We start from the raw sequence: 12,543 nt of genomic DNA on the forward strand, positions 1-12,543 counted from the left end.
TCCGGTCCGTCTGTACGGTTATACCGGGGACCAGCTGCATCCTCCACTCTGATTGGCTGACGGCTGCGTCCGTTAAACTCGAGAGCCAATCAAACACTCAGACCAGCTGCATCCTCCACTCTGATTGGCTGACGGCTGCGTCCGTTAAACTCGAGAGCCAATCAAACACTCGGAGTTCCACGTCATCTAGCGTATTTTGGAAGTTTGGCCAAAAAAGAAATGAGAATAATTTACATTTTCCATCAGGCTTTCTCTTATTAGTCCATTGCCCAGTGTCAAACACCCAATTAACGCCTAACGCGTTAAAGAAAAGAATTGGGATAAAACGGTGACAATTGTTATTAATGTCAAAAGTATTTTCAAGACTTGAATAATCCGCGCATTGGATTAAGTATTGTAACGTGTTCACTAAGTCTATTGAAACCTAACGGTTTATTTATAAAAAAAAAAAATCTCATATTAACGGCATTTTTACTTAAAAAATTTCATGTTATTGTACCGTCTTGGCATATGTCCTTATATGAGTTTAAAAAAAAGGTCTCCAATGTAAACAAGTGTAATGCTTTCTTGGAATAATGCCTTTTAGTTGACTTTGTATCAGCGAATCTGTACTGTCATGAAACTGTACCTGATCCTATGCAATTCTTCTAATAAATTATTCAATCAATCAATCAATCCTGCACATTATATTGAAATTTATAATTTATTATTATTATTATTATGGTGGCAATTTTTATTCCAGGCACAGTCAACATACCGTTATCCTCAACTAATATTTCCTTCACACATAAGACTCATTTCAGGTTTACCATCCACTCTGTCCATTCTCTCTTCAGAACACTGTTTGTCCTTAAAAAATGCTTTATTTTATTGTTTTTTGTTGTATACAAACATGTGTTCCATTGCACAAGCCAGGGAAAATCAGTCTTGTCCAATCGTTATCCTCCTTTGGTCTCCAGGCTCACTGGATAAGTCCATGTTCATGTATTCTGAGGCGCAATTCTGTTGAGTCTAACAGTGGGCCAGACAGAAGTCCATGTACATACACAGGAAGACTCCTGCAACATAAAAGCACACAAACAGTGAAGAGTATTAAACATGTTTATAGAAAGAAATATATTAAACTTTTGGGTTCTCAAATTTCACATGGTTTACAGGCATATCTTTAAGCAGAACAAATTAACTTTTGCAATTTTTAGCTAAGTTTGTCTAAAGATGTAGAGATTGTCTTTTTAATTGTGATATAGCACACAGTATATAATATCTATAGATGATAAATGTAGGACAGTTATGTAGGCTACACTCAAATAGATGTTTGCACATTGGTCTTTATCGAGAACTGCATAATAATTTTTTTCTCCGCCACAATTGTATGTATATGTACTAGTTAACTGCATGTATATGACTTTATATTGGTATATGTAAATATATATATGAGCAGTTAAATATATTTGTATGTATATTAGGTTAAAATCATTTTTATGTAATTGATATGTATCAACCCCCCTCCCCAACTTTGACACACACTTAAATATACTCAGGCCTACATGCATCTCGAACACCAAAATAAACAAACCAAAATAAACAACTGTAAAGGGAATACTACTCCCCTTTCTGTCCTCTTCTGTTTGCAAATACCTGGTTGTCCCTATGTCTCCTTTTATTCCAACATAACACACTAATTCACATTCACTACATCAAATCACACAGTCACCAAACTCCCCCATCACTGTCTTGTCTTTTCTTTCCTTTCATGACCCACTCTTTGCTGGTCTTTCACGTCCCATTGTCGGTGATCTTAGTCTTCTTTGGCAGAATGTTTTTCTTCTTTTTCTTCTACGGATCAATAAAATATAGCTAGACTGTCAAGAACTTATGTGCGTGCAAAAAAAGACCATCTGTTGCAAGATTAAAATGCATATATACAGTGGTGCGAAAAAGTATTTAGTCAAGACACCAGTTGTGCAAGTTCTCCCACCTAAAAAGTAAGAGAGGCCTGTAATTTTCACCACTGGTATATCTCAACTATGAGAGACAAAATGGAGAAGAAAAAAAAAAAATCCAGAAAATCACTGTCTGATTTTTAAAGAATGTTTTTGCAAATTATAGTGGAAAATAAGTATATGGTCAATAACAAAAGTTCATATCAATACTTTGTTATATACCCTTTGTTGGCAATGACAGAGGTCAAATGTTTTCTGTAAGTCTTCACCAGGTTTTCACACACTGTTGCTGGTATTTTGGTCCATTCCTCCATGCAGATCTCCTCTAGAGCAGTGATGTTTTGGGGCTGTTGCTGGGCAACACGGACTTTCAACTCCCTCCAAAGATTTTCTATGGGGTTGAGATGTGGAGACTGGCTAGGCCACTCCAGGAACTTGAAATGTTGCTTAAGAAGCCACTCCTTCGTTGTCCAGGCGATGTGTTTGGGATCATTGTCTGAAAGACCCAGCCACGTTTCATCTTCAATGCCCTTGCAGGAGGAGGTTTTCACTCAAAATCTCACGATACATGGCCCCATTCATTCTTTTCCTTACACGGATCAGTCGTCCTGGTCCCTTTGCAGAAAAACATCCCCAAAGCATGATGTTTCCACCCCCGTGCTTCACAGGAGGTATGGGGTTCTTTGGATGCAACTCACCTTTCTTTCTCCTCCAAACACGAAAAGCTGTATTTCTACCAAAAAGTTCTATTTTGGTTTCATCTGACCATATAACATTCTCCCAATCCTCTTCTGCATCATCCAAATGCTCTCTAGAAAACTTCAGACGGGCCTGGACATGTACTGGCTTAAGCAGGGGGACACGTCTGGCTCTTATTTTCTAATAATTGCTCCCACAGTTGATTTCTTCACACCAAGCTGCTTACCTACTGCAGATTCAGTCTTCCCAGCCTGGTGCAGGTCTACAATTTAGTTTCTCACGTCCTTTGACAGCTCTTTGGTCTTGGCCGTAGTGGAGTTTGGAGTGTGACTGTTTGAGGTTGTGGACAGGTATCTTTTATACCAGTGGTACTCACTCCTGGTCCTCGAGAGCCGCTATCCTGCATGTTTTTGATGTTTCCCTGCATCAACACACCTGATTTTAATGAGTGGTCATCACCAATTTTTCCTCCAGGTCTGCACAGTTCTGTTGGTGACACAGTCATCTGTATCAGGGTTTACTGGAGCAGGGAAACATCAAAAACATGCAGGACAGCGGCTCTCGAGGACCAGGAGTGAGGACCACTGTTTTATACTGATAACCAGTTAAAACAGGTGCCATTAATCCAGGTAACAAGTGGAGGACAGAGGAGCCTCTTAAAGAAGAAGTTACAGGTCTGTGAAAGCCAGAAATCTTGCTTGTTTGTAGGTGACCAAATACTTATTTTACCGAGGAAGTTACCAATTAATTCAGTAAAAATCCTACAATGTGATTTCCTGGATTGTTCCCCCCATTCTGTCTCTCATAGTTGAATTGTACCTATGATGAAAATTACAGGCCTCTCTCATCTCTTTAAGTGAGAGAACTTGCACAATTGGTGGCTGACTAAATACTTTTTTGCCCCACTGTAAGTGGGTTTTGCCTAATTTGATATTAACAATTAATATATATGAAAAATTGATTTTTTTTTTTTTTTTTAAACGGTCTGAGATTTATTGTCACTTGATTTTCTCTTTGTCATTATTTTCTTGTGTGTCTCAGTTGCCTTAGGTTTAATCAGTCTTGACATGTGACACGATAGTGTATAATGATATACCGCAGTCGCAAGAGACGACTGGGACAGAACTCTATCGTCCAAATAGAAAACAAAACACATGTCTGCAGGAATTCTAAAGATGTCAAAAACATTTTTCCATGATCTGTCTTCACATATTCACTTTAAATGGAATATACAGCATACAATGAGGTTGTGACCCAAATTCCACAACTCCACACAGGGGGTAGAAGATATGCACATATGGTAGGGGCAAAATTAAAGTTAAATGGTTTATATACCCATAAATGGAATAGGAAATGGTACACAATGTAAAACCAAGAACATGCCAGCAAGTATATGAAGGACAGTGTCTTACTCTGTCAAAGATTGGGTTGGAAGGTTCCAGGTCTTTTCCCAACAAGCTGCTGCCTCTCGCTTCCTGCCAAGCCTCCACAGCACCTCACCACACCACAGCCCTGCACCAACATGTTCTAAGACAGAATGAATAGCATTGTGATATGTCCTTTAAAGTCCCATGCAGTCTACATGCATCTTCACCATGGTGTGTTCATGCTTACATTTTGTCATACACAAGTTAAAGGAAACTCAGATACTGTGTAAGGTTATAGTCATACTCGTGAAGTTTCATTTGAATACACACGTTTTAAACTTAATCCACACACTAGTGTTTCAACTCAATTTCAAATAAGATCTCCAGCCCCACTACACGTCCATGAACCGATATCACATGACCATCCATGCTCGCAGTCTTATATCGCAGTTTTAGGACACTCAAAGAAAACACGATACAAATGTCTTTACCGTCTCATTTTGTCCATCAGTGTCTGAGGCCTCCCTTAATTGTCAAACCTCCCTTTGTGTAAGTGTTTGACACGTCTCTGCTCCAAATATCACAGTTTCTTCTGTACAGCAGTGTGTAACCAGTTCATGTGAATAGTAGCAATATGCCTTTTTTAGTTATATCTGCAGGACTATTAATGGAATGGTTCCAAAAAAATATAAAAAGTGTTTTTTATTAACAAAATGTAATTTAAAAAACAACTATATAGCAGGGCTAGTTTGTTTGTTTGTAATTAGTAAAATCCGTCATGCTGTACGGTATCGGTCAAATGTTTACACACACCTACTCCTTCACAACAAACATGTATGTATATGCAAATGTTTGACTGGTACGTGCCTGTGAAGGTTGTCAGCCATTCAGGTCATGTTAACATAAAAAAAAAAAAATATCCCTATTCTTCAAGGGAACTGGACTGTAGAATTGTTTTTCTGAAGATGTTTAACTTTTCATCAGAGTAGCTTCATCGTTTCACGGGTACTATACCAACAAGCAGTGCTCAAATCCAAACAAAAATACATTAAATCTCAAGGCCTTTGTCAAAATACTTGTACTTAATGTTACAACATATTTTATTATATACGAAATACTCAACTTGTGAAAATTTAGAGACCATTACTGGGGAAAACTAAGGCTGCATCATGAAATAAGTAATACAAAAAACTCAATTTCGCAAGGTTTTACAGTAGCAGGTTAATTTCAAAAATATCTTACAACTCAACTACAGTACATACACAATTCAAGATATAGGTGCAGCTTTGTACCTGGGAGGACCTGCAGGCTGAGCTGCAGGTCTCTAAGGGCCTCTCTAAGCCGGTCCATCTGGGTGAAGCTGATGCCCCTCCCAGCCAATAAAAGCCCTTTGAGTCTTTGGAGGATGCAGATATATACTGCCTGATTGTCATCCATTTCTGTACCGGGGATTTGTGGTTGTAGATCTATATTTGACCGTGAAATGAAAAAAGAATTGCATTTGAATGAATGAATGAATGAATGAATGAATGAATGAATGAATGAATGAATGAATGAATGAATGAATGAATGAATCTCTGGAAAAATAAAATTAAAGTACCTATATTTTTTAAGTTCACCTTCATCAGTAGGTTAAAACACCTGCAATGCAAAATACCATTATATGCATGTGTTTATAATATCAAGATCTGAAAGTTCAATCCCACCAACCTTGTGTAGTCTGTCACCCCTTGTTTCCAGTCCTTGTGGTGACTGTGGCTTTGACCCTGGAGAAAATAAGCAGCTGCAACCCAGAGCAACATAGCCAACTTATCATCACCTTCCTCTTTTACATCCTTGGTCCCTGCAAGGCTTCGCTCTTCTGGCTCGACCAACACCCCTTTTTCCGGCAAAAGCTCCAGTGTCATGTCGATGACTTCATTGCAGAGCACCATACAATCTGCTGACCGTTGGGTCATGAGCAAGGCAGCTCCAGCCTCCAGGTAAAGTTGGGGCAATCTGGGGAGGGTGGACAATTCAGCATGCACCTAAGAAATATATAATAAACATAACCATTAACATTTCCAGAAAGTATTCTTTGCCAAGGCAATTTACAAACTCTCGGTTTTTAATCTTACTCCATTTCGATCTTCTGAGTGAAGAGCAGCAAGGAGGTCCAGGTAATGTTCAACACCCTCTGAAGCTCTACAGAAACAGCAAATACAACAACAGCTGTCAACTGCATAGTGCCATATGTGTCTATTGTACTCATTAACATTTTCTAGTTTTAAATAGAGGTTCTTGTGGAGGTCATTTGCAGAGGCTTTGGCACTCCACCCTGGTCTTCTCACCTGCCATGAAGCACACACTTGAGAGCCAATTTGTGAAGGACACTGAGGGCAGATGGGACTGAGAGTAGGTTCCTCAGTGATTGACTGCAGAGGAGCAAGGACGGAGACAGGAAATGAGGACTGGCCAAAGCAGGCTCGGTAGTAGAGGGCAACAACAAAGTCTGCAGGACAAGAGAGGATTCATGTTTCAGTGTCCAGACTGGCATCCAACTGCATATGAGTCAGTGATTAAAAATAACTTCCTGCTTCATTTACTGGGTAAACAACACAGCAAAATACATATACAAACAGAGACAATTGTTTAACAGTAAAATGATCTACATGAACAAGAAAATAATTTTAAACTAATGTGCATGCAATGGCAAGTAATCAGTGCATGTGTGTACTCTATAGAGTTATGTGTGTATGTTACCGAATGCATGATACGAAGGGCTTGAATCTCAGCCTGCGCATTTCCCAGCTTCCTGTAGACAAGTATGCTCTGGTAGAGAGCACTAACACACCGAGAGTCTGTCTCCAGAGCCTTTCTGTAACACTGCAGAGCCATTTGGGAGCGGCTCTGGAGACAAATGTAAACAAATACGAGTTTACGGTAGGAAAAATGTATCCTGCGGGCTGTTTTTTTTTTTGTAGTGTGAATATATACCATATGGGCGAGGCAGGAGCCTGAGAGGAGGTGCGTATATGCTACTAGAGCTCTGGGAGCTGGCAGACTAGAAGCCGCCTGCAGATCAGTCAGCGCCTCTGAACACCAACCCTCATTCAGCTTTTCAGCACCTAGCATGCAGACCAAGGCAAAACACAGGGATTATTAATCAGTGTTTTTATGCATCACCGTCATATGCGCCTGCTAATATCGTATATACCAATTTGCCACAATATTAAAACTTCTGAAAGTGAATAGCATTTACTATCTTTCTGCAGAAGTAGCCATCATGAGATAAGATATCAGGCAGCCACTGGACAAAGGAGCTCTTGATGTTAACGCACTGAATGCAGGAACATTTGATCCATTACACTTGCATAAAACATGGTTGCCCAACACCTTCATGGCAGCAGAATTATCTGGTAGAAGTGATCTTTGTCCACAGAATAATGCAGGCTTCAATAATGCAAAAAATGTTGGATCATTTAAGGGACCCTGACAAAGAGTAAAGGCTGTTGGCTTGTTCCTACAGTTTAATCCGATTATGCGTGTATGCGATGTTCTGGAAACAATTCTGATTCCTGAAGGCCCTGTATACATTTTACAGAGCTTGAGAGATTGAGTGAATGTCTCGACAGCAGCAGTTTAACGGTACACGCATTCATACAGAACCGTTTCGGTACAGGGCTGTCGGTACGGTGCAGATGTGTACAGATCCGAATACATTAACAGTAACAGTAGCTAGCTAACAGGCTTGTTTTGTGCGCATTGCATATTTCAAATCAGAGTTGCCACACGGACATCTTAAGTGGCAGACTGGAAGTTTGTAGTCAGCACCGGACTCTCACGTGAGGTTTTTTTTTCCGCCAGCAGACGTTATGGCTGATGCAAACAAGAAGCCAGAGATTGAAGACCCTCGCTTAACTTTAAGGTCTCCTGTTTGGGAACACTTCAGTTTCCCAGTGGAAAAGAACAACGGACAAAGACAAGTACATCAGACAAGAGCAGTGTGCCGACGTTCACCAACAATTGGGCATGTTTCTGGCAACATGTCACCTCCTAAGACGTTTGAAACGGTACCACACTAATGTGAATATCACTGCTGCAAGGAAAGAAAAAAAGTCAGCACTTGTCCACGCAGCTGCCTTTGACATTTATATAGCCTTCTGCCAGTAATTCAGATCGGCCAAAGCTATTTCTTATGCCATTGGTGTTTTTATAGCAGCGGATCTGCGACCATACTCAGCACACAGGTTTTAAAACACGTTATATATATATACACATATATATATATATATATATATATATATATATATATATATATATATATATAAATATAAACATACCGGTACATATATAATTTATTGATTTTTTATGTTTCATTGTTATAATAAAATGTATAAACCATTGTTTGGAAAAGTTGAAAATTAAACAAAAAGCAATTTTTATGTTTTGTGTTTTTTCTCCCTTACTGTACCGAACCGTGACTTTTGTGTACCATTACAACTCTACTTGACAGGCACCTGCAGAGGTCTCATGGTATACAATATTAGGAAGGCGGTTCTCATGTTGTGGCTGATTACTATGTTTCTCCCGATTGTAATTGTAACTCTAATTGTAATCGTATTTTTATATTCCAAATTCTTATTTTAGGAATCTTAACTATTCCCCGATATTGACTTTGGAAGCATAGTTCTAAGATGCATTACCTTTAATAGCCATAAATCAACATTCAAGCACATTCTCCAAAACCCCATTCTGGCTTGAGCTTTATACATTATTATGGTCACACAAATCTGGCCCCTCAAAATACATTCAAGAAAAAAAAACTATGGATGTTGCTGACCTTGGGCAATGGCGGTGCTGATCTGCAATAATTCAACAAGCCTTCTTGGGTCCATGACCAGTCTTGGGGTGTTTATCAACTTTTCCTTTGCCTCATCCCTATGACTATTCCCATCTCTACCACTCAGAGCCTTGAATGAAGAGGATATCTCCTCCTGCATCACAAGAAAAGAAAAAAATGCAGTAATAGTTATTTTGCTTCATATCCACAATAAAAGAAACAAATACAAGATCCTTTACTGGTACAAACTATAAACCTTATGCAAAATGTTGAAAAAACCCCAAACATAAAAAAGTCACAAACAATTATGTTAGATTTTTGTGGAAAGATACTCCTGACAACCAATCTACCAAATAAAATGGTACTTGAATTGCAGTGGAGGAAAATTGCTATATACACACACTCACAGAAAATATGTTATTAAATTCAACAGCTTAGTGCCATCAGTATTAGGCATACAGTCCAAATATACATAAAGAAATACAATCATATACTTGGAATCAAATAAACCCATCATTTTAGCAGTACAGTGCTCTGGTTATATTTATCTGAATGAAAAATACTAAATTCTACAGTTGATGTAAATCATTTAAAGTGAGATAGAAACAGCTGGTTAAAAACATGGACTTACCTGAAATTCTTGTATAGTTTTCATTTGGCAGGTGGCCAGCCAGACTGCCCATTGCAGAGTGAAGACGTAAAGCACAAAGCAATGCAAAGCTGTGTTTTCCACTGTCTTGACAGCTGTTCTCCAAAGTAGAGGAGAGTCTGAAGCAATAGGGTCACATCCTGTCATTTGCAGTACTGCAAGAGACAAAGGCAAACAGTGTATTTGAATAAATTAACAAAAGGAACAACCATGAAAGTGGAATCAGGGGCTTAGTTTTCCTCTACTTTACATCTACAGTTAAGCACATCATTTCAGCCAGAGTCCTACCTCTGTTTGTGGCTTTTGTGAGGAGAAGCTCAGCCTCAGTGAACCGAGCCTGAGAGATAAAGCAGATGCAAATATTGTACACCACCGAAAGCTCCAGCTGTGCATGATCTGCATGAGGAGGGATGCCTGGAGACAATGGGTATGGGATAAAAAAGGGAAAAATAAATACAATTATGGTGAAGTATAAGTAATGAGCTTAGAAATAATGTATTTGTACAATAATATGAATGGAGGACCTTGGATTTTTCTTAAAAGCTTGTGGAACTCAGAGGAACACCATCTCACGCTGGTCTGGTTGTGGTCTCGGCTCAAAGCACTCTGACCTTCTTCCTGATTATTAATATTAAAATGAAAACATGAAAAGACTGCAGCACTGTTTCCTACATTCAGATAATATTTTGCTTATGTATTAACCTTAAATTATATCTTGCATTTCTCCTCCACTATAATTTGAAAGTACACAAGGTACCTTTTTCTTAACACGTCAAAGAAATATGACTAGATTGGAACACACACACACACACACACACACACACACACACACACACACACACACACACACACACACACACACACACACACACACACACACACACACACACACACACACACACACACACACACACACACACACACACACACACACACACACACACACACACACACACACCATTGATGCTCTCAGATCTTAATTAGCAATAACTTCATGCAAGGTTTTTAATAAATATGTGTGACGCGTTTAAAAAGCTTACATTAAAGCTATGTGCATGTAAGATAACCTCACAAAATCCTAGAAACCGCCAGTACTCGAGTTGAAGGGGGATGAGGGGGGATGGCATCCCGCCCTGAAATAAAAACGGTCAAAATCATCCCCCCTGTAAAACTGCCATCCCCCCTTTCCATCCCTTATGTCATTTCATCAATGAATGTGGTTTTACTGCTATTTCAACATTTAGAGTCATCACCAGAAAAATAACTTATTTGACAATTTTCACCTGTTTCAAGTAAATTTTCACTTGAAATATGTAGGAAAATCTGCCAGTGGGACAAGATTTATCCTCTCATTACAAGCAAAAAAATCTTGTTCCACTGGCAGATTTTTCTACTTATTTCAAGTGAAAATCTACTTGAAACAGGGGAAAATTGTCGTTTTTTCCAGTGATGAGTCTTGTTTTAAGTGTAAGGAGATTTTTTTTACTAAAATAAGACATTTTAACTAGAAAAAAAGACAAATATTCTTGTTAATATTGTGAGTTTTTGCAGTGATCCATTTTACTTATCCTGTGAAGGACAGAGTCATATTGATAAGTTCAGAAAACTGTTTTTTATTGTTGTGTTTTGATGTATTAGATGTAAGCCCAGTGGATATTTAAAGCTTACAGAAGGCTGCATTTAACTGCTGCTATGTCATTCCTGCAGTATTTCTGCAGGTGTTTTGGTCAGTGCCATTATTTGTAATATATTATATTATTTGTAATCAGCACAAATTATCTGTCCCCATTGGATAAAATCCACCATCCCCCCTGATTTTCTTTTACAACTCGAGTACTGGAAACCGCTATTATAAACACATTAAGAGTATATAGTTAAAGTCGACGCAAAGAAAAAGAATAAAGTAGCTGGTCCGACACCAAAATGCTGGGCTAACGTCACCTACCTCACATTTATTTGCCAACTCGCTGTTTTCTTGTGTCCAGCAGTCCAATAAAGAGGAAGGTTGACACATCTTAAAACTTTACATCGTCGTTTCGCTGCCGCTTCTTTGACTTTCCCTCGTTTATCCAATATGAGCCGACAACCACACGGGAAGTAAACATTAAGGCTGATTTATGGTTCTGCGTTACACCAACGCAGAGAATACGCCGTACGGGACGCAGCGACGCGCAAGGTAGAGTGCGCGTCGCCGCGTAACCTACGCCGTAACCTACGGCGTAGGCTCTGCGTCGATTTAACGCGGAACCATAATTCAGGCTTTAGCCGACAACAGTGGGGCTCTGCTGCCCCCTGTGGACAGCACCGCAAATAGAACCTGCAGTCTGTTAACTGTCCAGCAGGTGGTGCTGGAGGAGAATCAAGTTTAGATGCTTTTCTAGAAACTTCAGTGACTGGATTTGTAAGAGCCCTAAAACTATTAAGAGTTTAGACTATCTGCCTTTGGCCGGACACTTTTAAATATACAGACATTAATACTGGCTTGGTGTATTCTGGGGTTTTTTCTTTCCAATAGGATGGTTTTCCTTCACTAAAGAATATCACCAGCCTTTGTCATGTTACTGAAATCTCATGCATACATATGGACACACACAAACGAACACACACCAACACATACACACACATCTATATTTAAAAGAAGTAAACACAGTCCAAGGCCTTAATTGTATTATAGCTGAGTCATCCACTGCCAGGACAGCCATTTTTCGACATGTCTCTCCCCCAAGGTGACTCTCACTTCTTGCATTCAGTTCCACTTTCCTCCCACATCCCTGTGCCTTTATTGTCATCTCTTCAACAATTCATCATCCTGTTTTCTAATATGTGCAGTCTTTCTCGTGTGTATTCACTGCAGCCTCCTAGCTCTTATTGTCTCAAATAACTACACAGCTTAAATAAAACCACCATGGGAACCAGGGAGTCTCCTGGCAGCCACCGCTATACAGCAAACATTCCCTGCACCATGCGGATGCAAGGTTATGCATACACAAGATATAAACCCTCCTGGGACAGGTGTTACTATTTTGTGACATTTTCTTCTGCATCGATCGTTATTGTTTTCCA

General features: G+C 39.3%; 1 protein-coding gene across 3 annotated transcripts; it reads right to left on the minus strand.

Annotated features, from left to right (window-relative positions):
* Positions 1–730: 730 nt before the first annotated feature.
* Positions 731–11,545, minus strand: fancg (FA complementation group G). Of its 3 annotated transcripts, XM_061729968.1 has the most exons (14): positions 11,426–11,545; positions 10,005–10,098; positions 9,769–9,894; positions 9,463–9,635; positions 8,832–8,985; positions 6,986–7,116; positions 6,752–6,898; positions 6,340–6,500; positions 6,127–6,193; positions 5,720–6,036; positions 5,610–5,650; positions 5,302–5,475; positions 4,055–4,169; positions 731–1,058 (listed from the first exon to the last, which is right to left on the minus strand). In XM_061729968.1, the coding sequence occupies exons 1-14, from the start codon at positions 11,492–11,494 to the stop codon at positions 962–964; spliced, it is 1,866 nt and encodes a 621-aa protein (XP_061585952.1). In that variant the 5' UTR covers positions 11,495–11,545; the 3' UTR covers positions 731–961. The 3 variants fall into 3 exon arrangements, with proteins under 3 accessions (XP_061585952.1, XP_061585954.1, XP_061585953.1); XM_061729970.1 differs by lacking the exon at positions 10,005–10,098; XM_061729969.1 differs by lacking the exon at positions 10,005–10,098 and having other exon boundaries at positions 11,431–11,514.
* Positions 11,546–12,543: the final 998 nt, after the last annotated feature.

Source organism: Cololabis saira, chromosome 9 (assembly GCF_033807715.1).
Source record: "Cololabis saira isolate AMF1-May2022 chromosome 9, fColSai1.1, whole genome shotgun sequence".
Taxonomy (NCBI): domain Eukaryota; kingdom Metazoa; phylum Chordata; class Actinopteri; order Beloniformes; family Belonidae; genus Cololabis; species Cololabis saira.